We start from the raw sequence: 23599 nt of genomic DNA on the forward strand, positions 1-23599 counted from the left end.
TCACTATATGTATGCCTTTAACATTTGAGGAGTTCCCTCGATTCCTCATGGATCCCATCATCAGAACTGCTTTTTGACAAAAACGGGACCAACCTGTATGTATATACTTACAATCAAAAAAAGAATTTTCAAAATCGGTCCAGAAATGACGTAGTTATGGAGTAACATTAAAAAAGAAAAAACATACAACCGAATTGAGAACCTCCTCCTTTGAAATCTTGAAGTCGGTTGAAAATAACTAGTCGATAATCAATAGATCGATTGATCGACGACGGTTAACTTTGTTATGAGAAGACCGACTAGAATTGTTTTGGCCTAATAATAGTTGGGCTTAAAATATGATATCGTCGTTTTTTTAGGTATCGACATAGTGGGACATTAGACACTAAGCTTTAAAGGCCCTAAAAAGTCACTATGACATAAGTATCCACTATAAGTATAAGCAAAGAGAATCGATTGTAATTGAGAGGTAAAGTTTAAGAATAAACGTGCCCAGTTAGTTTGACATCCAAAACAGATAATGCTGACCTTTGACAATTAGACTTACCGCAAAATGTATCGAGCTGTACAGCGCCATCTCGTTTACCTACCTTTAGCGTCAAATTCGAAGCAAAGCACGAAATTGTCTTAGATATTACGCGTCATACTCAATCAATGTATCTTTGGTATAAGTGTAAGACGACTGAGTTGTATTCAATAGGGTTTTTGACTATATTTAAAATAAATTATTTTACACCATGCAAGAAATAAATACCAGAAGATTAATAGAGCAACGTTCCGGGTCAGGTTCCGATCCGAAATCTAACAACGCACGATTGTTGCAGCCATTTCTTCGGAAGACGCATGATTGAAGCTACTTATTTTCTTGATATTCGCTGCTGATGTTTTTATCTGCTTGCGCCTGGTGAGCCCACGTAGCCCGCAGTAGCAACCGCTGCCAGAATCCATCGTTCGGCTGGACGAAGATTGGATTTCGAGAGCGGTAAAAGTAGTGACGATATTTTATTGGTTTTGACTCGCGTACTGACGGAAATTAGTTTATTTTATTGTACATATTTTTTTCATTAAGTATATTGTTTTACTATAAGAACCTACGCACCCTGAGGATGTAGACCGAAGGTGGCCATATAGTTTGTTAAAACCATCTCGATAAGTAGGATTTACGAGATAAGATGACTGTTGAAAGAAAACAGTAAGCGAAAAAAGCTTGAATCTAAATTGCTTTTTTTGTCAACTTCTTAAAGGGCCGTTTCAACTTTTACCTTACATGTCTCCCACAACACAACATTATGGTCGCTTAATTCGAGCCTGAAATGTTTTTATTTTTTTATTTTTAACTGATAAACTACCTACCAACACAACATTACGGTCGCTTAATTCGAACCTGAAATGTTTTTATTTTTTTATTTTTGACTGATAAACTACCTACCTAATGAATAAACTATGTAATTTTGAAAAAAAAAAACAGATACTTGTTAAATAACGAAATCCATGGTTCCACAAAAGTCGCAAAAAGTAAAAAAAATACTACGTACCGTGTGGAGTAACCGACAGAGGCAAGTTGCTCCGTCGGGGCGAGTGTCATACATGGCTGAAGAATGAGGCGTCGCGATAGTGCCTCTGGCTGACTGTAACAAAGCTTACATAAACGATCCCACGGGAAAATTACATACAAGAAATACGACACTTTAAGACGTAAAATGCTATTTATAGTGTTCGATAAATAATTACGGTTTTGAATGTGTACCTATTTGATTAAATCGCCATTTGAATACCTACATAGGCAGGTACGTACGACGGTGTGCTGATGTTCTAACGTAAGAGCTATTATACACAAAAGTAGATTCTGGGCTTGTTGAATAACAAATATTGAAAAATGTACAGGTGCATATAAGTAATAAATACAAAAGACTAAAATAAAAGAATGCGACAGTGCACATGGAACACAAAATGAAAACATTAAAAACACGATACTTTCATCGGGGAAATATTCTCGAAACTCGAAACGTACCTAATTTAATTACTAATTTATTTAAAAAAAAAATGAACGACATAAATTATTCACTGCCAACCTCGTTTTACGCAACGCTGCCTTACTACCTACGAATAATTTTTAAGAAAAAAAACCGACTTCAATGGGGGATGCCGCTGAAAGTTCACTTATTGTTGATGGTGCACTCTTAGATTCCAGACAATGAAATGAAAAAGACAGCATCTTTTGCCTAATTATGTAGAAAAGGAGGTAAAACCACCCACTTTTCTAGTAGCATTTCGTTTTTGTAAGGGTCGCAGTTCTAACCTAACCTAACCTACTTTTCTGATAGCATTTCGTTTCTCTAAGGGTCACAGCTCTAACCTAACCTAACCTACTTTTCTGATAGCAGTTCTGTTCTGTGAGAATCGCAGTCCAAAACCCACCCACCCACCTAACCCACTTTTCTAGTAGCATTTCCGGGTCCGGGTCTGGGTCCGGATCCGAGTCCGGGTCCGTGTCCGGCTGTCCGGGTCCAAGTTTGGGTCAGAGTTCGGTCCGGGTCCGAGTTGGGGTCCATGTCCAGACCCGGGTCCGGGTCCGAGTCCGGGTCCAAGTTTGGGTCTGGGTCCATAAGGAAGAGAACAAATCGCCAAACGTGAACTATGTGTCATTGAAGAGTTCCATTCTGATCATCATCAGCAGTTCCACTTCATCAAATGTCACTTTTTTAAATGTAAATGCTGGATTTGTTGTTGAAAATGGAAAAATCACTATATGTATGCATTTCACATGTACTTGTGTATGTGTATATATTTATTTCGAATATTATAATTATAAATCACTAGTATTCATTGTATTTAAACTGACAAATACAACAGTTTAAACAAAATCTTAATTTTTTAGATCAAACGCTCAAAAACCACACAAAAATCTTTGGAAGCCATTTTCTCAAAATGGTGCTTATGTGGGTTAACACATTATTGCTTATCAGCATCCAATTGTTACAAGAATGTACTATTACCTGAAAACGACTTGTTCATTTCGAGTTGTTTACTCATTTCCGGCGGGGTCTTCTTTTTTGAACAACAACACCAGCAAAGTACCACTCGAAAGTAAATCCGGAATCTGTTAAGGACAAGTAAATAATTTTGTTAATTCAATATACGAATTACAATGTAAAAACTTTGGTTTTTTAGGGTTCCGTACCTCAAAAGGAAAAAAACGGAACCCTTATAGGATCACTCGTGCGTCTGTCTGTCTGTTTGTCTATCCGTCTGTCACAGCCCATTATCTCCAAAACTAACATTTTTGAAAAACCAACGTCGTTGTTCGACGTTACAGTTCAGTTTCAGGACATTGTATAAATTAATTGTGTTTTATATGTTCCTAACTTCAGTCAATTAATTGTTCTAGATAGTATAAACTAATTTTGTATTTGTATTCAGTACCAGAAACCTACTACATGAGAATAATTTAAACTTTATTAATACTAAACTAAAGTTAATATTCATCACAGTCAAATATTAATATCTCTATGGAATATTTTACTGCTCCAAACAAATAGAACCCTTATCGACCCAATCCCCTCTTTGCAGACCCACCGCGAGGTAAATGCGGATTTGCTTAAAAAGATGCCCGTTAAACTGAAATCTCAAAGTATTTGAATATCAAAATGACACCGTATTAATCTAAAATCCATTTTACGTCTTTTATCGATGAATATTTTTAATCTTAAAAAACTTTAAAAACGATACATATATTGCAGCATTGCCGCTTTTTTACATTCAAGCCTTTGTTTAAATATATTTAGGTACTTCTATATTACCTAGTATTTTCGCATACTCCGTCAAACTAATGTAATAAAAAACCGGCCAAGTGCGAGTCGGACTCGCGCACGAAGGGGTCGAAGGGTTGCGTACCATTACGCAAAAAACGGCAAAAAATCACGTTTGTTGTATGGGAGCCACACTTAAATATTTATTTTATTCTGTTTTTAGTATTTGTTGTTATAGCGGCAACAGAAATACATCATCTGTGAAAATTTGAACTGTTTAGCTATCACGGTTAATGAGATACAGCCTGGTGACAGACAGAAGGACAGACAGACAATCGTTATATTAATAGCAATTCCAATGTGACAGTTTAGCTGTTATTTAGTATTCTAGAAGTAAAACAACTAGTACCTACAAAATAAAATAAAACTATATTTAAGAATAAAACACAGCTTTGTAAAAAAAAAAAAATTTTTTAGGGTAGATTTAAAATAGCGTATCTCAGGGGTAGGTTCTTGATAACAATTTAGAATAAGCCCGTTTCACTTGCACACCCTCTTAAACGAGTGCCCATTCCCTGCTGTGCGCTTGGTGCTGAGGTGGTAGGTGCGCATGGATATGGTGGTGATGTCACGGCCTTCAAGTCTTCACTGGTCAGCAGGGCAGCAGGTGGACTCCGGAGCCAGTGTTGGAGGTATAGGTGGCAGGACCCCCGAGGGGAAAACCCTCACGCACCAAATAAATTTAGAACATGTTGTTTATAATTATATTAATTAATTTTGCGATGGCACATTGTTGAGTTTTGCTTGAGACTTATTAGAATTTAAGATGGAGCGAAAACATCGCGCCGCCGCGGCCCGGAAAGCAAAATGAACGAGACCCATGCATGAGTTCCCCTCGCGCCCCATACGTCACATTATCACATACCTACTTGTTTCGCGATACCTAAGCGCCTGCATCACAGCACGAGCAATAATATTACTGTAGAATTATAAACTATTTAATTTAAGCCAATTATTATCCAACTGTGAACTAAAAAAAGAGGTCTAAAATGTCAATATAATTAAAATTAATATTTTTTTTTAAAGGAAATTAAACCAAATGTTTTACTAAATAACCTATCAATAGACTAATGAATAGTTGTAGAGTATTTGACTTCAAAAGTCTCCGAGCTATTCATTAGACTTCTAAATATAGGTAACTCAATTTTATTAATCGTTAATTAGGTAAGTATTGCTGATGTTCTTCGGTCGTATTTTACCCGCCTACGGCGTTTAACTCGTTGAATATAACACACGAATAATTCTTACGTAGGTAGGTACTTACTTATTACTCATCCAGTAGTAGATAAGTGGGTTGAACATGGAGTTGGCCATGGCGAGCCAGTAGAAGAGCAGGTACACGTGCTGGGCCACCGGTGCCGAGGCCAGGCGCTGGTGGTGGTAAACCAGCACAAAATAGGCGTGGTACGGCAGCCAGCACAGGGCGAACACCATCACCACCAGAACGAACATTCGTACCACCTAGGAAAAAGAAAAAATAAGATGTTTTTTGTGTGGAATTTAATAAGCTTTCGTTTCGCCATACACAGTTTTCACACTAAACCCAGATATTCCGAGAAAAAAATAATCATACTTTTCAAGATGGCGTTTGATCCCCGAAGCTTAAGGCTCAAATTTCATTTTATCGAAAAAAAATAAGCTGTACTTCTAACAGTAAGTACCTTTAGTAAAGATAAAACGATTCGAATGGATTATATCGTGTAATAGTTATTTGTTATACAAGGGTGCAAAGTTGTATTTTACCCGCGAGTGTGGAATTGAAACATGAGCAAGCGAAAGGATCCTATAGTTGAACCACGAGCGAAGCGAGTGGTTCTAAAATAGAATCCTGAGCGTAGCGAGTGTTTCAACACACGAGAAGTAAAATACATTTGCACCCGTGTGTAACACAAAACTTTTCCCCTCACTATAGCGAGGAAAGTGCAACATCCACAGGCGTTAGATCATCTTCATCACTGGAATCACTAATTTTTTTACGATATTATAACAGAAAACACTAGAAATTCTGATTTTTACGTGAGTCGGTGAGAAGAACAGTAAAAATTTTGTTGACAATGTTGACATTTCTGTTCTGACGTATGAAATGTCAACGATGCGTTTTGAAATTGCATCGACTCAACTTGTGCGTTCAGAATTATATTTAACATCATTATAAAAAATCTAACGTTTCTTATGGAATTTTAAGGTTTATGACTTAAAATTATTAAATAAAGCTAAATTTGGTATTTTTTATTACATTCTCAAACTATTTATTTAATGATAATTAATATCGAACGAACCATTATTATGAGCGTTTTACGTTTTGTTATCTGTCAAGCTACTTAAACACGCTCCATCCAAGGTCAAATTACTTTCCCCACTAGTGGATAAAATGCGTTTTTCCCCGCTTGTTTTAAAGGATAATAGACGGCTTTCTGAGCTAGTGAGGGGAAAAATATTTTAACTTTCTTTGGCTGAGTTGGTAGATCACCAAAATTTTCCTTTTTTCTCTTGGTATGATATTCAACTGCTGTCTCTTTCAACACCTTCCTTAAATGGTTCGCTGCATCGGGTAATGATGCCCGAATTGCCAAGATATACAACTTGGAGTAGGTACTTAGCAATTAATGTTTGTTACTCCATAACTCCCTCATTAGTGAGCCGATTTTGAAAATTCTTTTTTAATGTAAGTATATACATGCAGAGTGGTCCTGTTTTTGTCAAAACGCAGTTCTGACACAGATTATATAAAAGTTCTTACGAACAGATACTTATCTCTCAAAGAAAACGCAAATACCTACCGTTTTGATACCTACACAAAAATACAATGGAGTGACACCGGCACAACAACGCTAGGGTTGCCGACGCTTAGAAATGATAAATACCAGTAGGTATTTTATTATTTCTAACAGCGGAGTGAAATAAAATGAAATCTAAATCTTAAATTATGTATTTTAATCATTCATTTACAACTGTTTTACTTTTATATAATGTACCTACCTATGATTTTTTTCCTCCTCTAAGTGATCTGTTATTAAATTTGACTGTGGCTGGTTTTAGTGTAGGTTTCAGGTTATTTGAATTGAATGTGTCTTTTGCGACAGTAGGTATTGCGATTATAGATTTTATAGAAGATACCTAACTACTTTGGTACAAGTAAAAATTTTAATTCGTGTGAAGACCGGTCCTCTTTCAATCAATTGATCAAACTAACATTTAAACTAATAAGGTACAGTATAGGTAACAGCATATCGTAAAATAGCTACATATAAGCATCTTAAGTTCCAATAATCATAATATTCCGTTTATGCGTTAGAGTTTGCAAAATTCTCATTTGTTGATTTAGTTCTGTGGTTTACGCTGTTTTATTAACCGCGCAATGAACCCAGCAATAATTAGTTTTAAAACTTCGTGTAATTTTAAGCCAGATAGAGATTAATGTTAAACAATAAAGAAATAATAGAGACCCTATGAATCTAACTATAAATTTGTCGTAATAATAATAAACACTACATATTTAATTAAATAAATTCAATAGTAAGTACCCACGTAGCTTGTAACTATCGTAAAAATTGCCAAGTCGGCGCGCGGTGACGTGCGTGCGTGAGCGCGTGTGGCAACCAACTGGCTAGCTTATCTACCGTGAACGGGAGGCGATTCGTAGGTATAATTCCGAGCTCGCGCGGAGAGTTCCATAGGCCTGGTTCTGATGATGGGATCCATGAGGAATCGAGGGAACTCCTCAAATGTTAAAGGCATACATATAGTGATTTTAGTATTTTCATCAACAAATCAAGCATTTACATTTAATAATGTGACATTTGATGAAATTGAACTGCTGATGATGATCAGAATGGAACTCTTTAACGACACATAGTTAACGTTTGGCGATTTATTCTCTTCATTATGGACCCCAACTCGGACCCGGACCCGGACCGAAGTCGGACCCGGACTTGAACCCGGACCCCGACTCGGAACCGGCCCCAGACCGAACTCGGACCCAAACTTGGACCCGGACAGTTGGACACGGACCCGGACTCGAATCCGAACCCAGACCCGGACCCGGAAATGCTAGTAGAAAAGTGGGTTTTTGAACTGCGATTCTCACAGAACAGAACTGCTATCAGGAAAGTAGGTTAGGTTAGGTTAGAACTGTGACCCATACAGAAACGAAATGCTATCAGGAAAGTGGGTTAGGTTAGAACTGCGGGGGTTCCTCTCCTTCCACCTTACCCAGGTCCTCTCGGGACACGATTGTTTCGGGAGATACCTGTGTAGGAGGGCGGGACGGGAACCAACGACGCAGTGCCACCACAGCAGCGGGCCGCACTCGTGGCCGCAGTGGGAAGAGACCTCTCCTCGCCAGCGGTGGTGAAAGCCATGCTTGGTGGGGAGAGTCGATGGAAGGCGGTGGCCTCCTTCTGTGAGGACGTGATGGTGCAGAAGGAGGCAGCGGAACGCGGCAGGGAGGAAGATCCGACCTCTCAGCCAATGCACCGCAAGCGCGTGGGGCGGCGTCGGTTGGCATACGACCGCCGGTTACCCCCATAAGGGTCCCTGTGGGCGGCAGGCTCGGGGACGTCTGTCGCCTACACAAAGGTCCCTGCGTGGGCGGGCGCAATCAAGGCGCCCATTGAGGTGAAGGGGTAATTTCCCCAAGAGTCGGGTCCGAGTCCGGACGGCCGCTGGCGAGGTTGCGGAAGAGTACTTCGGCGTTCCTGGGACCTCGCCGTATAGCAGTGAGGCGGCAACAGAGGGGGTTTAGTGGGTAAACCATGGGTCCCATTAGCCTGTATGGGAGTCCCACATAACCATCCCAGGCCCGTCCCTGCGCCTGGGTGGTATGCGTAACGCATTCCCCCTCTATAAAAAAAAAGGTTAGAACTGCGACCCTTGAAGAAACGACACCTACATAATTAGGCAAAAGATGCTGTGTTTTTCATTTCATTGTCCGGAATCGAATGAAGAGTGCACCATCAACAATAAGTCATCTTTCAACGGCATCCCCAGTTGAAGTCGGTTTTTTTTTTTCTTAAAAATTATCTTATCATAACTCAGTAGCGCAGTGAGTGTAACGCCTAGTCCACGAAGCGTGGCCCTGAAGAAAGCGACGTCAGTAAGTGTTGAATAACAGCAGTAACTAACCTTCCGTTTGGCTCTGACCACCTGCATCTGGTGGTGCGTGCACTCGCCAATGGCGCGCCCGCGCAGCGCCGCGCTCATGCGCGCGTACGCCCACACCATCACAGTCATGGGCAGCACGTACGTCACGCCCAGGAACACTAGGTTGTAGCTGTAGAGAAACCGTTAACATTTAATAAGTAACTAGTAACCGATGACTGTAATGTTGCGTTGACCACAATGTCGTTTTTAGGGTACCTTACCCAAAGGGTAAAAACGGGACCTTTTTACTAAGACTCCACTGTCCGTCTGTCTGTCTGCGTCTGTCTGTCACCAGGTAGTATCTCATGAACCGTGATAGCTAGATAGTTGAAATTTTCACAGATGATGTATTTATGTTGCCGCTATAACAACAAATACTAAAAACAGAATAATATAAATATTTAAGTAGTGCTCCCATACAACAAACGTGTTTCTTTCCTTTTTTGCGTAATGGCACTAAGGGTTCCCTTAGTGGGCGAGTCCGACTCGCACTTTGCTGGTTTTTGTTGTACCTGTCTAGGTAACAGTCTTATTATTAAGTGAAAATGATGGACTAAATATTGGGTCAAACATTATTACATATATGAGCTGATGATGAAGCTGATATAAGGCGCCAGTTTTCTAGCACCAAAAACTAAGAGCGCCTTATTTGTAGAAACTCGGGAGTGAAGCAGTGACTCGGCGTCGGCGCACGATATCTGAACTTGAACCGAGTAAAACTTTGTTGATATTTTGTTTTAATGTGAAAAATATTTAAATGTAGGTATGTTTGAAATTACTTCTATAAAGCGAAGTTTATCCAATTATATTACATATATTATATGGGATGTCCGACGAAACTTTATTTAGTTTCTTGATGTGACCTATATGTTTGTACATTATACTGTTATGGGTACCTATCTCAAAATGAAACCATTCACAAAATCACTTATTCTAGGAGACACGCGCCATAAACAAAAGATTGTTACTGTCAGTACAATGAATTTATTACCGCAGGAGTCTAGCAGACTTGGCAGGATTCCGGTTATAGACTGAAATAAATGTCATAAACTAAGAAAAAGTGACCAAGGCCTCCAGTGCCCAAGGTTGGAATGGAACTAGCGTCCTCTGTCGCGGCAGGTGCCTCACCTCCAAAAAAAAACAGAAAACCTCGACCTATGCCGCCATGACCCAGGTGGCTGAATGGCTCAGGCACCTGCCGCGATAACAGAGGACGCTGGTTCGATTCCAGCCTTGGGCACTGGAAGCCATGGTCACTTTTTCTTAGTATATGACATTTATTTCAGTTCATAATTTATATAGTATTTACTAATACTCAATTGACAAAATAAATGTATAGGGATACAAGGATGTAAAAATGGACAGTCATCCCTTTAATCTTAATCGAATTCCTACAAACGTGTAACTAAGTATTTCATAAATTGTTCAACAATTATAATACAATAATTATTTATATAGTACTTATAGTGTTTCTACTTGAAATGAAACAAATATATATATTTTTTTTAAATAATTTAATTTATTCTAATACTTTTAATAGAATTCCGGTTGTCTCTACAAAAACAAACTATGCAGGATTGTACTATTATTTTTAAATTATCTTTTCTTACCAATAATCCGTCTTAGATGTGGGGTAGCTACCGTCTGGCCATTTAATGAAGCATATTTCTCTTTCACCGTTTATATACCTGTAAAAGCATTTGATATTAGAGTATAACAATTGCAACAACAACAAATATAATAAAAAAATAAACACTTCTAAATTCCAAACTCAAGGATGGTATTCGAAAGAAACAAATTACGAACAATAAGAATTTGGACGTTCAAATAAATGTTCAAATAAATCGGTAGTTACATATACCTATTACTTAATGGCAAGAACTTTTATTTGTAGTAAAAATTATTTTCTATCATACTACACTATATACTTAGGTATACATTTAATATATCATCAATATCTTTTACAGTACATATGGTGCTACTTTACCTCAAATATATGATAAAAAGCTCATTACTCATTACGCAACTATGTCGAAAACTTAAAGTGTCATATGTACTGTAAAACTTTGTACGATACATGTGCGAATAGGTAATTCGCAACTCGTGTCGATTTAAAACACTCCCTTCGATCGTGTTTCAATTTATCGCCACTCGTTTCGAATTTTCAATTTTTCGCACTTGGATGGTAATGTACTAATATTGCAAGCGAAAAAACTTAACACTAAAGAAAATTAAAAAAAATCGTCACAGAAAAAACAATTGAAGTGAGTTAAGAAACTTTTAATGAGCCCTTTCACCGCGAAGTTCAAAGTTACGTAGTTATTCTTAAAATAAACATCAAAAACATTTTTATCTCCTTTCCTGTTAGGATTAGAAGTATTAGAATTCGTTTTTGTGGTCATAATAGAAAATAATGAAATTGAAATGCGTTATTCGTTCAACATATACATATTCTACTTCAAATTTTCATAGTTACTACCAATGTGTAAAGATCGAGCCCCGTTACCAATGTCAAAAATAAATTCATTAAAAATCAGGGTTGGCAAAAGTATCTACCATAAGCAACCCGTTCAACTTCACCGTTGATGTCCAACATCGCTTAAGTAAAACATTAACATATTTATTTTACCAAAATATAGATATCCATTGAATTCACAAAAATAAGCTGCGAAAAATAGTTAAGAAGTTAAAAAATATAAATTCTTAAATAATCTATTTCGCCACCCGTCTGACCCGTCCCAAACATCGGCGTATTGTTTTTTTATTTTGGATTTCATGGCCCTATAAATCCCGGTCTTTTGTTAGGCTTGCGTGGGGATGTAGATCCAATACGTAGAGTCCCTTTGGAGAGCTTTAATGTCTTGTAGAACGCCTGCTGGAACCCGTTCACAGGCGCATCAACAGACACCCATGAACCGGTCGCAACAGGCATCGGGACTATTGTAGAAAAAGTGAACAGTATACCGGTCTATGTATTGAAGTTTGGGTGGACAATGAGACTGGACTATTGTAAAGAAGTCCGGATACCTGCCATAACAATGCTAACAAACGTTATCGAGGCAGGTTGAAAACTATTATATATCCATTCCCCATAACAAAAACTATCTACATACCAAATTTTAACTAAATCGGTACAGCGGTTATTGATTATCCATACAAAATTCCACCCTCCTTTTCTCCCCCTTAGAATTTTTTGATTTTTTTTTGTTGTTTGTGTACTAAGACTATCTTACATACCAAATTTCAGCTTCCTAGGACTTCAGGAAGTACCCTAAAGGTTTTGATGAGTGAGTGAGTGACGAAATCGGGTTTTTTTTAGATATAAATAAAATCGAAAGTATAAGAGATATGCAATTGAAAAATGTTACGCTTAAGAAGTCCACTATTGGCATCATATCCTGAGAATTTTCTTTATCTGGTGTAATCCAAACCCAAGTTATGACGGTTCAAAAAAACGACGAAGCGCTTCGAGAAAAGGTAGGTAGTGCCCTTGCGCTTCGCTTTGCTCGTCTTGCCGATACGTATTTTTGGATTATGCGATGGATAACACAAACGCGATTCTTCCTATACAATATGGATTCCACACAACTGCAGTTTACTACATTCGTAATTCTACACAGTTGATATTTTAACGCACTCGGGATTCTTTATATTCGTAATTCTGTACAGTATGGGTTCAACGCAACTGCAGTTTACTGCATTCGTAATTCTACACAGTTATTTTCAAACAATAATAGCGTTTTATCCTATACAATATTATTTCAATTCATTTTATTAGAAAGAGCAATATTACTTACTAGCAAAAAGCAGAGCTCTGTAAGGGCTCGCGGAGTTTTTTTCTATTGAGAGCCCATTTTAAACAAGTTTTTTTACATTTTTTAATAATTAGCTTCTCTTATTTTCAATGAATTGCAACATTGATAACGGGGTTTCGTAAATATCAATTAGTTATTATACCTACTAACCTATGCGATATGCTAGTTGTTGCTCTAAAAGTGTGACTTTAAATTCGTACAGGGAAAACAAAATATTTCCAATTCAGAATCTTCTAAAAGAATAAAAATAGAAAATTATTTGGAATGGTTATTTTGTTAAATCAAAATTGCATTTGTTTTGGTAAGTTTTGTTTGATGGGCGGCAGAGCTTTTCATTATCTTCTAATTATAGGCAAAATAGCTTCCTGTGTCGCGCAGCTCGTAACTTAAATAACTTGTCGAAGGATCTAGATATTGACGTTTTTAACTGCTCAATTCCTTGTATAAGGCGTAATCTAGTCAATCGGTGCTTCTAAATAACATGTTGCAAGCAGTATTATGCATCAAATTATGAATATAAGTTGTTTCGCTTCGGTGTACATTTGTAGTTGTTTATGTACATTTATAGATGATTTGTACATTTAGAGATATTCTCACTCTTTGCTCATATAGGATCAGTTTTTTCGTTTTTGGTTTTTTGTTTTATATTGTTATTTTGATATATTTCATACTCAGTAATATTTTGTATCACATACTGTGCAATGGTATCATAGCGTGTACTGTGTAACATATTAATTATATTCAATTTCTATTTGCGAGTTCCTATAATTGGCTATATATTGCTATTTAAAAAAGTTAAACGAATATTTCATAGCTGTTGGAATTCCTTGTATAAATAAATAAACATAAATAAATAAAAGTAAATTATACATAATGTACGCAACGTAATTATTAAGCAATTCATTTTGATATGGACAAGTATTTTTAAGGGTTCCATAGTCAAACGCGAAAACAATAAAAAACCGGCCAAGTGTGAGTCGGACTCGCGCACGAAGGGTTCCGTACCATTACGGAAAAAAACAGCAAAATAATCACGTTTATTGTATGGGAGCCGCATTTAAATATTTATATTATAGGTTAAAGGTTAACTGGAAGAGATCTCTCAAAGGGATAAGTTCGCCTTTGTACATCTTATTATTTGTACCATGTAATTTTTATTGTGTATATTTGTACAATAAAGAGTTTACTACTACTACTACTACTTATTCTGTTTTTAGTATTTGTTGTTATAGCGGCAACAGAAATACATCATCTGTGAAAATTTCAACTGTCTAGCTATCACGGTTCATGAGATACAGCCTGGTGACAGACAGATGGACAGACGGACGGACAGACGGACGGACAGACGGACAGACGGACAGCGGAGTCTTAGTAATAGGGTCCTATTTTTACCCTTTGGGTACGGATCCCTAAAAACGGAAGAACTATGGTTTCTTTATGTCAGTCTATCCCAGTCTGTCTGTCGTCTCCGTATGGAGTACAGCTATTTTACTGGAAAACTATAATTTATATAATAATTTATGTTGATAGTACAGTAGGTTAATTTATACCTGAAGAATCCTGTACCGTAATATCCGAAACAAAAAAAATTACGTATCATGCAGACCCTACCTACACTAAGCATGGCCGACATGCTTTTCGACTGGAACGATATATTTTTTTCACATACGTATACCGTACGTACTACGTACAGTCCTATCGTAATATAAGTTACCAATAATTATACTTTTCCTTATTCCGAAAACACTCAACATTATTAAACAAATTTAAGCAATCAAATTAAACTGAAAGCTTGTTTTAAAGTCGGAGTCGGACGCTCCGGAAGGAAAGCATTTTCATTCCTTACCAACTACAAAAGCTTAGTTGCTTAAGTGGCTTCTCTAACTTGTTATAATAACTTTTTGTTCTACACTTTTGTTACAATGTAATTACAAAACTATTTAGCGACTTACTAAACATCATGAACATACAGACGGAATAAAAAAGTTTCAAAACTTACTTACTACCTACGTATGTATATAATATTTTCAACAATAAATAATGACTAAGCAACATCGTTGGAAATAAAAAAGCTTCAGTTACTTATAAATCTATAGAGAAAAGACCTTCGTGGTAAATTCTATAGCTATTGTTATAAATTTCTCCTAGTAATTATCAAGTCGAAATTGGAGATAGATAGGTATTTTATTTAGAAGACAATGGGAAAATGCTAAATATAGCCAGATCTCTCGTTATTTTGGTATTTTACAGCTTAAATCCATCTTCCACTCTAAACACTTATAAATTCATTGGGAGCGCTCATAATAGTTATTTACGATACAAGTGCGGAAAAGAGGAAATTCGAAACGAGTGGCGATAAATTAAAACATGACCGCAGGGAGTGTTTTAAATCGACACGAGTTGCGAATTACCTATTCGCACGTGTATCGTACAACGTTTTACAGTACATGATTATGGCCGTTTAAACTTTCGACATATGCACGAAAAGTGCTCTTTACGCACTAGTGCGAGAAAGTAGCACCATATGTACTGCAAATAATATTTATAGCTCGAGTGTAAGAATAAGGGATACAAGAATTTGGTAGTAGAGAAAATTGCACGAAGAGATATTGACATACGTATAGTAAACATAACTGTTACCATGCAGAATGCACAAAAACGTCACATGTTATTCCAAAAACTGTAGGAGTCAGAGTATGTAGTGTAAGGAGGTTGGGCGGCAATGTCAACTCGCTTGCCCACGGTACAATAATCAGAGTGCACCTGTCTTACTGCTGCAGCTGCGTATCTGCACAGAAGCTACTGGTATTTCAGAAACTTACTTTTTCTTGTAGGTATCAGAGTAAAGCAGGCTCGGCAGCGCCAGTAGGGCGCTTGCGCACCACACGGTCAGGAGGGCCGCGCGCGCCACGCTTCGGCTGAGCCGATGCTGGAGGGGCTTCACTATAGCCACGTATCTGTTCAAACATTATTAATATTAATATTAATATTGGCACCGTGCGAAGTGCATGGTGGGGGTAAGTAAAGCGATGGCAGCGCATAAGGTGGTAAAAATAGGCACTAACTGGAGTTAGCGTCTAACATTTCATTCATACAACTCATATGACTCGTAATGGAACTTTAATTTACGATTACTCCTGAGATGTTCATTTAAATTGTATGGTGTTAGGGACCATTGTAGTCTGTATAAAATTCCTAATAAACCTAACGTATTTAATTTGATAAATGTTAATACTGTAGATATCTGTGTAATTAGCTTTGCAAATACCACATATTACGAAAGCCTTTTTTAGAAGATAAGAACGGGTATTTTAGTAAGTTATCCGTAAAAGATAGACATACACCATCGCGGACTTTTTTGTAGACCAATAAAAGAGAAATAATTCCACCATGCATTGTGTTGTTATAATCTCAAACGTATTGGGCTTCGTTTTCGAGTTTGCTCTGCGTGATTTTTTTCTGACTTCATTAGCAAATGTCGTCATATTTCAACTAATTTGCATAATACCTTGACAATTTATATGCATTAACCTTCCCCAAGAATCACTCTATTCCTAGGTAAAAACCGCATACAAAATCCGTTCAGTAGTTTTCACTGAAATTATTACGATTTATTTACTTCTCGCTTAATAGTTGTACCAAAATACGGGGCTATAGCACGGAATATATAGTACAGAAGATTCACTATCTAACAAAACTACGCGCAAGGCGGCGCAAGGCGTCCGTTCCGTAACGGTGCGCGGCAATTAGTATGGCAACACCCCAATATTGGGGCGGCCGCAGGTACTCGTAGCGACGCCACGCAATCGCGGAGAGAGACACGCCTGGCTATAGCTGCAACCGCCATGTGGCGCAGACCTATCGTCTTGCACGGTCCCAATAAAGGCACTGATTTGTGTTTACGGCAACGCTTCATGAATCTAAGGTAGTAAATGTATGAACTATCTATCTAATGTTGTGCTATTACCTAAAATGTTCAATTTCAATTTCATTTTATTTATTCAGTATAACAATAAACTTTGTGTTTGAATTTTTACTATAAATAACTTAAACCTCTCTATACATTAAGTAAATTAATAGACTGAAATATTACTTAATAATCCATTATGTTCATTATTTTAATTAATTACATACATTTCAATTTCGACATTCATAATCAACATATATTATTATTTATTATTACAAGTCAAAGTGCGAATTAGATTATTACAAGTAATATTATATTTTATTATTATAAATGTCGCTTCCTCTGATTATAAATCTGCAATAAGGACCCTTTTAACAGTTTTAACAGAACTTATATTGGAATTGCAGATGGAAACGTCTTTATTGAACTTGAAGCATAAGGATCCTTCAGTGATGGAAAGCCACAGATAATGTCATAAGGATGTATTCTATCCTAAAGGCACAAAACTAGGTAAATTTACATTACTACCTAAAGCTTGTACCGTCATCTAACAAATATTCCTCTACTTAATAGAAGCATTTCTTCAGTAGAAAAACCTTTGATTTATTTTTAGCACATTCACTGCCAGCGACCCACTAGGCGGGTTCTCTTTTTGTAGGCACTTTTCGCTAAATACGGACTTTCCCATGTTATCGGTTACGCTCGTAGCGCGTAGCTCGCGGTGGCACTGAATGTGTTAATCAAGTTGGCATTTGTGAGCGACTTCAATTAATTTGGCAATTTGATTAGCCGGTAACCTGCCGTGCATGGAGACTATATAAAGGAGCCAAATCTCTATGTATGAAAAGTGTCCATCAAAAAACAGTAATTAGGCGGCGCCACCATACACCGAAATACTACCGAAAACAACCTACGTAATTTGGTCGGGTTATTTGTTCCCTTATATGGTTCATGTTATACTCATGTCCCAGAGCCTAACTAGCGCCACCGGAGAAATTAGGAACTATTATTTAAAGCTGAAAGCGGTCACTTTTGCAACAATTCTGCCATAAGAGATTGGCATCCTTTCTATACCATCCATAACCTTGAGGTTTCGTTTTGCAGTCAGTGGCAAGTCCTTTCTTCTTGAAGCTAGGCAACCTCCCTGTTGCTCTAAAAATGCTTTCAATCTCATTCAAGGATCCAAATTACATTTATACAATAGGAATATACATCTCTTAATTCTAAACTCAGAGAAGCACCTAATTCTTACAGGACGTTAGCTGCGATATTCGTGCTATTATTCTAATAGCCCTTTTCTGAACAACAAAAGCCAAATGGCAATTGTATTGGTAGCTATTGCCCCAGAACTTAACACTATATCGTAATCTAGATTTGACTAGCGCATAGTAAACCTTATTGAGTTGGGCCAATTTTACGTAGTGTATTGGGCTTCTGAGTGCGTAGGTAAACTGGTACTCCTATTGTTAATTCATTCGATAGCGTGACGTGACGTACGCGTTTGCGTTAAGTATCATTTTGTATGGGATTTCGAGTTTCCGAAACGTCCCGCTTGGCGCGCTGTTCAAAATCTCATACAAAAATAGACATAACGCAAACGCGAACGCACGTGACGCTATCGAATGAAATCTATACTAGGGGTTCCGTACCGTTATTTACGGCGGTTTACTTGCCAATGCCAGGACATATTTTATTTTTTATTTTTTACCAATATCTAATGATCAGTCTTGCTTACACACATATATTGAATGTCTATAATTGTAGCACTGGAGCCACGGGTAGTTTAATTTAGCAAATTCCTTACCACTTGAGTTATACCTAATCTTGGATCCTGAAAAAAAAACGTAGTATTATAATATCCCAACCAACACTTTCAGCGACCTATGCAGAGTTCAACCCGGAATCTTAAGAACCCGCCCCAATTTCTTGAGTAGGTATGTATAAATATGTAATCTTGAAAGGCAAGTCGCCTTTGACCGAACTGTCAGAGCGGCCAGAGGAAATATAATCTTGTAGAGTAGGCCTCGAAGAGCATAAAACATAAGTCTTAAAGATCCTAATCCTAACTTATGAGCACGATACAGATAATCCACATAAACCATAACCCGGTATCTCTTGTGTAGTCGCCACGAGAAATATAAGTATTATTACTTTAGAAAGATATGTATTAAGCAAAAGGATGATAAAGCCATTAGAAGACACTTTCCACTAGAGAAGCAATATCCACTAGAAAATTGCTTCCAATTGAATGTCTACTAAATTGAATTTCCTGGATACTTTTCTGTGACACGATATCATCAACTTTCTTTTACGTCACCTTTAGCTCTTCAAAGAAGCTATACTAGGTTCATTATAACTAATCGAAGGTAAACATTCTGTTAAGATCGTCAATATTTTCAACAAGTAGATCATTATATCCCAAAAACCTTAATAATTTATACCCGTTGAATATAAGTATTTACTTAACTCACACTTAAGAGGAAAGAGGACGGCCGCTTCTCCATACAAATGTAGTCCCCATTTTCCTCTCTGGATATTGACGTTATGGAAAATATTTTTGCAGATAATTTGATGTATATTAACCATAGTTAATAAGTTTGACTTTTTTAGATTTTTTCATTATTGTAAAAATTAGGAGCGAAAAACTGATTTCATACAAAATTTTAAATGCCCCTAGGCATAGCTGTGGTTGATATCAAATCCTGGTGGTGGCTGTGGTGATTGAATGTCTAGAGAGGAAGATGAGGACTACGTTTATATGTAAAGGCGAATTCTCGCGGGTCCAGCACGGCACTTTCGTCTTAAGAAGTTTTATACCATAGATAATTTGTCAAGCGATTGACCGAAAATCTATTGAAGTTTGCGGAAAGCCGTTTAATGAGCATAACATAAGAAGGGTATTGTGGGAATTCTTAGGAGAAACCTTTTCTATTCAAACATGTTCAAAGCGTATATCTTTTAACTGACTAGTTAAGGTAATATTATGAGGATGGTAGATCTAGGTATTAAAGTGACGCCTGAATTCACATATTTTTTATTTTCAGCTGTAACTTGGGTTGGGACAAGGCTAGACACGTCGCAACCCAATAGTTGCCAACTTCAATCTTAATTCGAAGCAATATAGGCGGCAAACGGGCTGTCAACTAGTTGGAATTACTCTGTCGAATTTAATACTAGGACCTTTACCTTAGTTAGCTACATATCCAGAAATTTAATTCCACTCAGAAAATTAATACTTAGCATTAACTTTTGAACCCCAGCCCCGATGACAAGGCTTACCCTGTCATTGAGGCTGAAATTAAAGCCTTCCTGATATGTTGTTAATAGTAGTTTATGTGACTGCTAAAAATAATGAAAGGCATTAAAATACGACTGTGGGTTTATGAAACGAGTAAAATGAGTTTCAGAAAAGGATCCACGAGCATTTTAATGCATAATTATCTACAGTTACATACACTGCTTTATCTACATCCATAATTATCATAAGCTTCAACAAAATAAAGTAATTAAAATGTAATTAAACGTCAAATGGCGGTAAAACTTTTTCGCGCATGTCACGCTTCCGTTGTTTTTCTTTAAATTCATAGACAAACTATTAGGGTCGGAGGCCGACTGTCATATATGAATCACGGATTTAGTATTAATAAGCGAATGGAGTTCACTGGCCAAAAAGTGTGTCCACATGAGAAGTCAAACTAGAGCCTTGCATCTCGTTCTAATTAGGGTGACCATAAGTCATATGTATGTGGGATATTCACGGATTTAGTATCAGTAAGCGGATGGAGTTCACTGGCCAAAAAGTGTGTCCACATGAGAAGTCAAACGGTGGCCGTAAGTCATATGTATGTGAGTAACATGCGAAATTATTTTCAACTGACACTTCATTTCGAATAAAACGTCATCTCGACTGATATTAGAATTGAAATCCAATTTCTTTGTTTCTCAGGAATGTTCTAAATTTGAATGTAATTAAGATATCGGTTATCGATAAAGTAAAGTTAAAATTACGATACACCCGCAGTTACAGGTTTGTTAATACAGGCCGTTAGCTTATCGTTTCTGAATATATTATAGGGAGGTTATTATAATGATGTAGATAAAACATTTTGTGGTATTATTTAAAATTGTGTAAAATAATAAAAACCACAAATATTTTTGGATTTAGGAAACCACGATGCAAGTGAAACTTTTTTCGGATTGTAGGCATTTAACTGAAATTTAAAGGTTTAAAGAGGGGAATGAAAATAACAAAAACATAAAGTAAGTTTTATCAATGAGGATATAATAAGATAGAACGGTACTGTCATAGTAAATTTTGTAACCACTGTAAATTCACTGCCATCTATCGACATACTTTAAAACTAAAATTGAAGATTTATAAAAATACGTTAAAATGTATTTAAATATGGATAAATGTTTTTTTTATTTGCATTAATTATTTTTATATGATTTTGACCCATGTTCTTTCACTGGTATGCGTTAAAATTATAAATAACAAACGAAACAGTCAAGGCCAAAACTAGTGGCGCCATCTGATCGAGAATCAAATTTTCGTGATTTTCGAGGCACGTTTTTCCTTAGACTGTATCCATCTATTACGGAGTTATATCTATCTTTGGTATTATTATTGCTTTCAAAGATAGTAACTAATAAAAGCAGGTGTAAGTACCAAGTAGGTTGAATTCACCGCTTGCAGTTTAAGACTCTATATCCATTTTCTTTGCAAATAGCTTATACGATTACTCGTGCGTCTGTCTGTCTGTCCGTCAGTCACAGCCTATTTTCTCCGAAATTACTAGACCAATTAAGTTGAAATTTGGTACTTGTAAGTTTGTGACCCAAAGACGGGCATGTGACGTAAACAGTGAAATTTTGGGGGGTAAATGAGAAAATTAAAAAATAAAGTTTTTCTAACTATATTTTTGTTACATATCAAATAAAAGAGCTCATTGTGATAATTTCAAATATATCTTTTTTATAATTTTAAAATAAACAGTTTAGAAGTTATTCTAGAACTTAGGCAAAAAATAACCACCCTCCCCCCTTTATCTCCGAAACTACTGGGTCTAAAATTTGGAAAAAAGACACAATAGACCCCTACGGGTTTTTTAGACATTTAACTCACGTTTCACATAAAAAAATACATTGTTAAAAATTGTGTAATGTATGGAACCCTTGGGACGAAAGTCCGACTCGCACTTGCCGGTTTTTTAATAAAATGTATAGATGCCGGACACAATGTCGTCCAATTTATATTGGTGTGACGCCAGAGTAATTGAAGTCTTAAATATCGAGCGAACTCTATTGGAACTGGACACCTCCCAATAAAGTGACGCTCGCTGTTTGTTCAAAATAGCACGTGAAAAAATGGAATAAATATATTTAACCTTTTTACTTACACTCGCATACTCTTATATATATATATAAGAAGAAGAAGACTCACATACAATTCCGACCGAACACCGATGCCTTTCCACTGTGCAATTCGCCACACGACTGAGCGCGCTGGTGTAACTAAATGCGATTTTGACTCCAATGTATCGGACCCATTCGTAGTGTTAGTAAGGTCGGTCTTAACGAAATAATATTTAAGTCTATGGTTTCAGCTAGGTTGCAATGTCTGTGGTCGCGGAAAACTGACGTCCCAGCAATAGTACATTACTAGAGAGGCCGGGAAGTAAGGGGTTGCCGGCCGAGTGCATATATACGGCCGAATGTAGTGAGGCCGGATAGTTATGAGGCCGACAACCCCTCTTCACGCCGATGTATGTATAATGCTTTTCTCAAACATTCAATGAAATAAATAAAGAAATCTCCACGAAATCAAAGTTTTAATTCTAAAGAAACTAAAAGTAAACTAGGCACAAAATATAACTACTACCTGTACCTATCTTTATCACACGTGTCGTATATTTTACACATGTAGTTTATCAATTTATTACACAAATTTTCAAGATATATTTATGTATCTTTGATTTTTCGCCTTGCATCCTTCTGACTGTAGTTTTAGTCACATAACTAAGATTACATAGTTTTTATGTTGATATTATGCTTCACATACATCGTTACCTTAAACATGGAGTACAATTAACAGGTATTCATTTAATATTTTCGTCGGAACTCATATTAAATAACACAATCAACAACGCACAATAAATCCAATAAAATAGAATTACAGATACACAATGAACTCAACTTTACCTCCAAAACGATTAAAAAAATACCTACGCGTGTTTGAGTACGTCTCATTTCAAACATAGACGGAGATAATCATACTATCTTTGTCTTACATTAGTACTAGCACCCAAAAGAAAAGGTTGAGTATAATTTTTTTGTTCTTATTTACTGGCAAGCTGGTTTGACCAACTATATTTTAAATCTGATTTGTAGTTAAATTTGCAATTCAATATTATTGGAATTTGTTAATAATGTTTTATTTATAATTTTTTTGTAAATTTGATACAAATACAACTGCAAAATATATTAATTACCATTTATTGTTAGTTTTTAAAAGGGGTATTGGCAGAATGTCATTCCGAACCATAAGCAAATATTGGTTAGGTATAGTTTTTTTTTGGCTGAATGCCATGATGCTGTGTCACAAATATATGTGAAATGGAAATTAAAAAAGCGTCACTTCCCGGCCTAGGCCTGCAACTTTGTATTAAATTTTATTACAGGCCCCTCGTCTAGCCGCGCCGGAAACGTGTTACTTCCCAGCCTAATATAAAGAACGTAATATCAATATTACATAGCATGTTTGAGAAAAATGTCTATTGAGATATTGGTAAACAACACTAAACTACCCGACATTCGTTTATACATATATAAATGTTCGGGGTAGACAAATAAATTTATCTACGCGTTTCTGTTCGCGTTAGACCCGTTAGTGACATTAATTATTTGTACAAAACGCGAGTTTAAAG

General features: G+C 36.7%; 1 protein-coding gene and 1 long non-coding RNA gene across 2 annotated transcripts in view; one reads left to right on the top strand and one right to left on the bottom strand.

Annotated features, from left to right (window-relative positions):
• LOC134751878 (uncharacterized) overlaps window positions 1-23599 on the top strand; it is a 203201-nt gene that overhangs the window by 8512 nt on the left and 171090 nt on the right. The window lies entirely within an intron of this gene.
• Window positions 1-23599, bottom strand: part of LOC134751780 (tachykinin-like peptides receptor 86C) — a 33694-nt gene that overhangs the window by 3864 nt on the left and 6231 nt on the right. Inside the window, exons 4-9 of the mRNA XM_063687270.1 lie at window positions 15589-15723; window positions 10562-10639; window positions 8934-9081; window positions 5074-5270; window positions 2997-3100; window positions 1536-1628 (exon numbers count right to left, since the gene is read on the bottom strand). Coding sequence (XP_063543340.1) covers window positions 1582-1628; window positions 2997-3100; window positions 5074-5270; window positions 8934-9081; window positions 10562-10639; window positions 15589-15723 — 709 coding nt within the window. The 3' untranslated portion in view covers window positions 1536-1581. The remainder of the gene's footprint in view (window positions 1-1535; window positions 1629-2996; window positions 3101-5073; window positions 5271-8933; window positions 9082-10561; window positions 10640-15588; window positions 15724-23599) is intronic.

The sequence above is a fragment of the Cydia strobilella genome, chromosome 2 (genome assembly GCF_947568885.1).
Source record: "Cydia strobilella chromosome 2, ilCydStro3.1, whole genome shotgun sequence".
NCBI classification, from domain to species: Eukaryota; Metazoa; Arthropoda; class Insecta; order Lepidoptera; family Tortricidae; genus Cydia; species Cydia strobilella.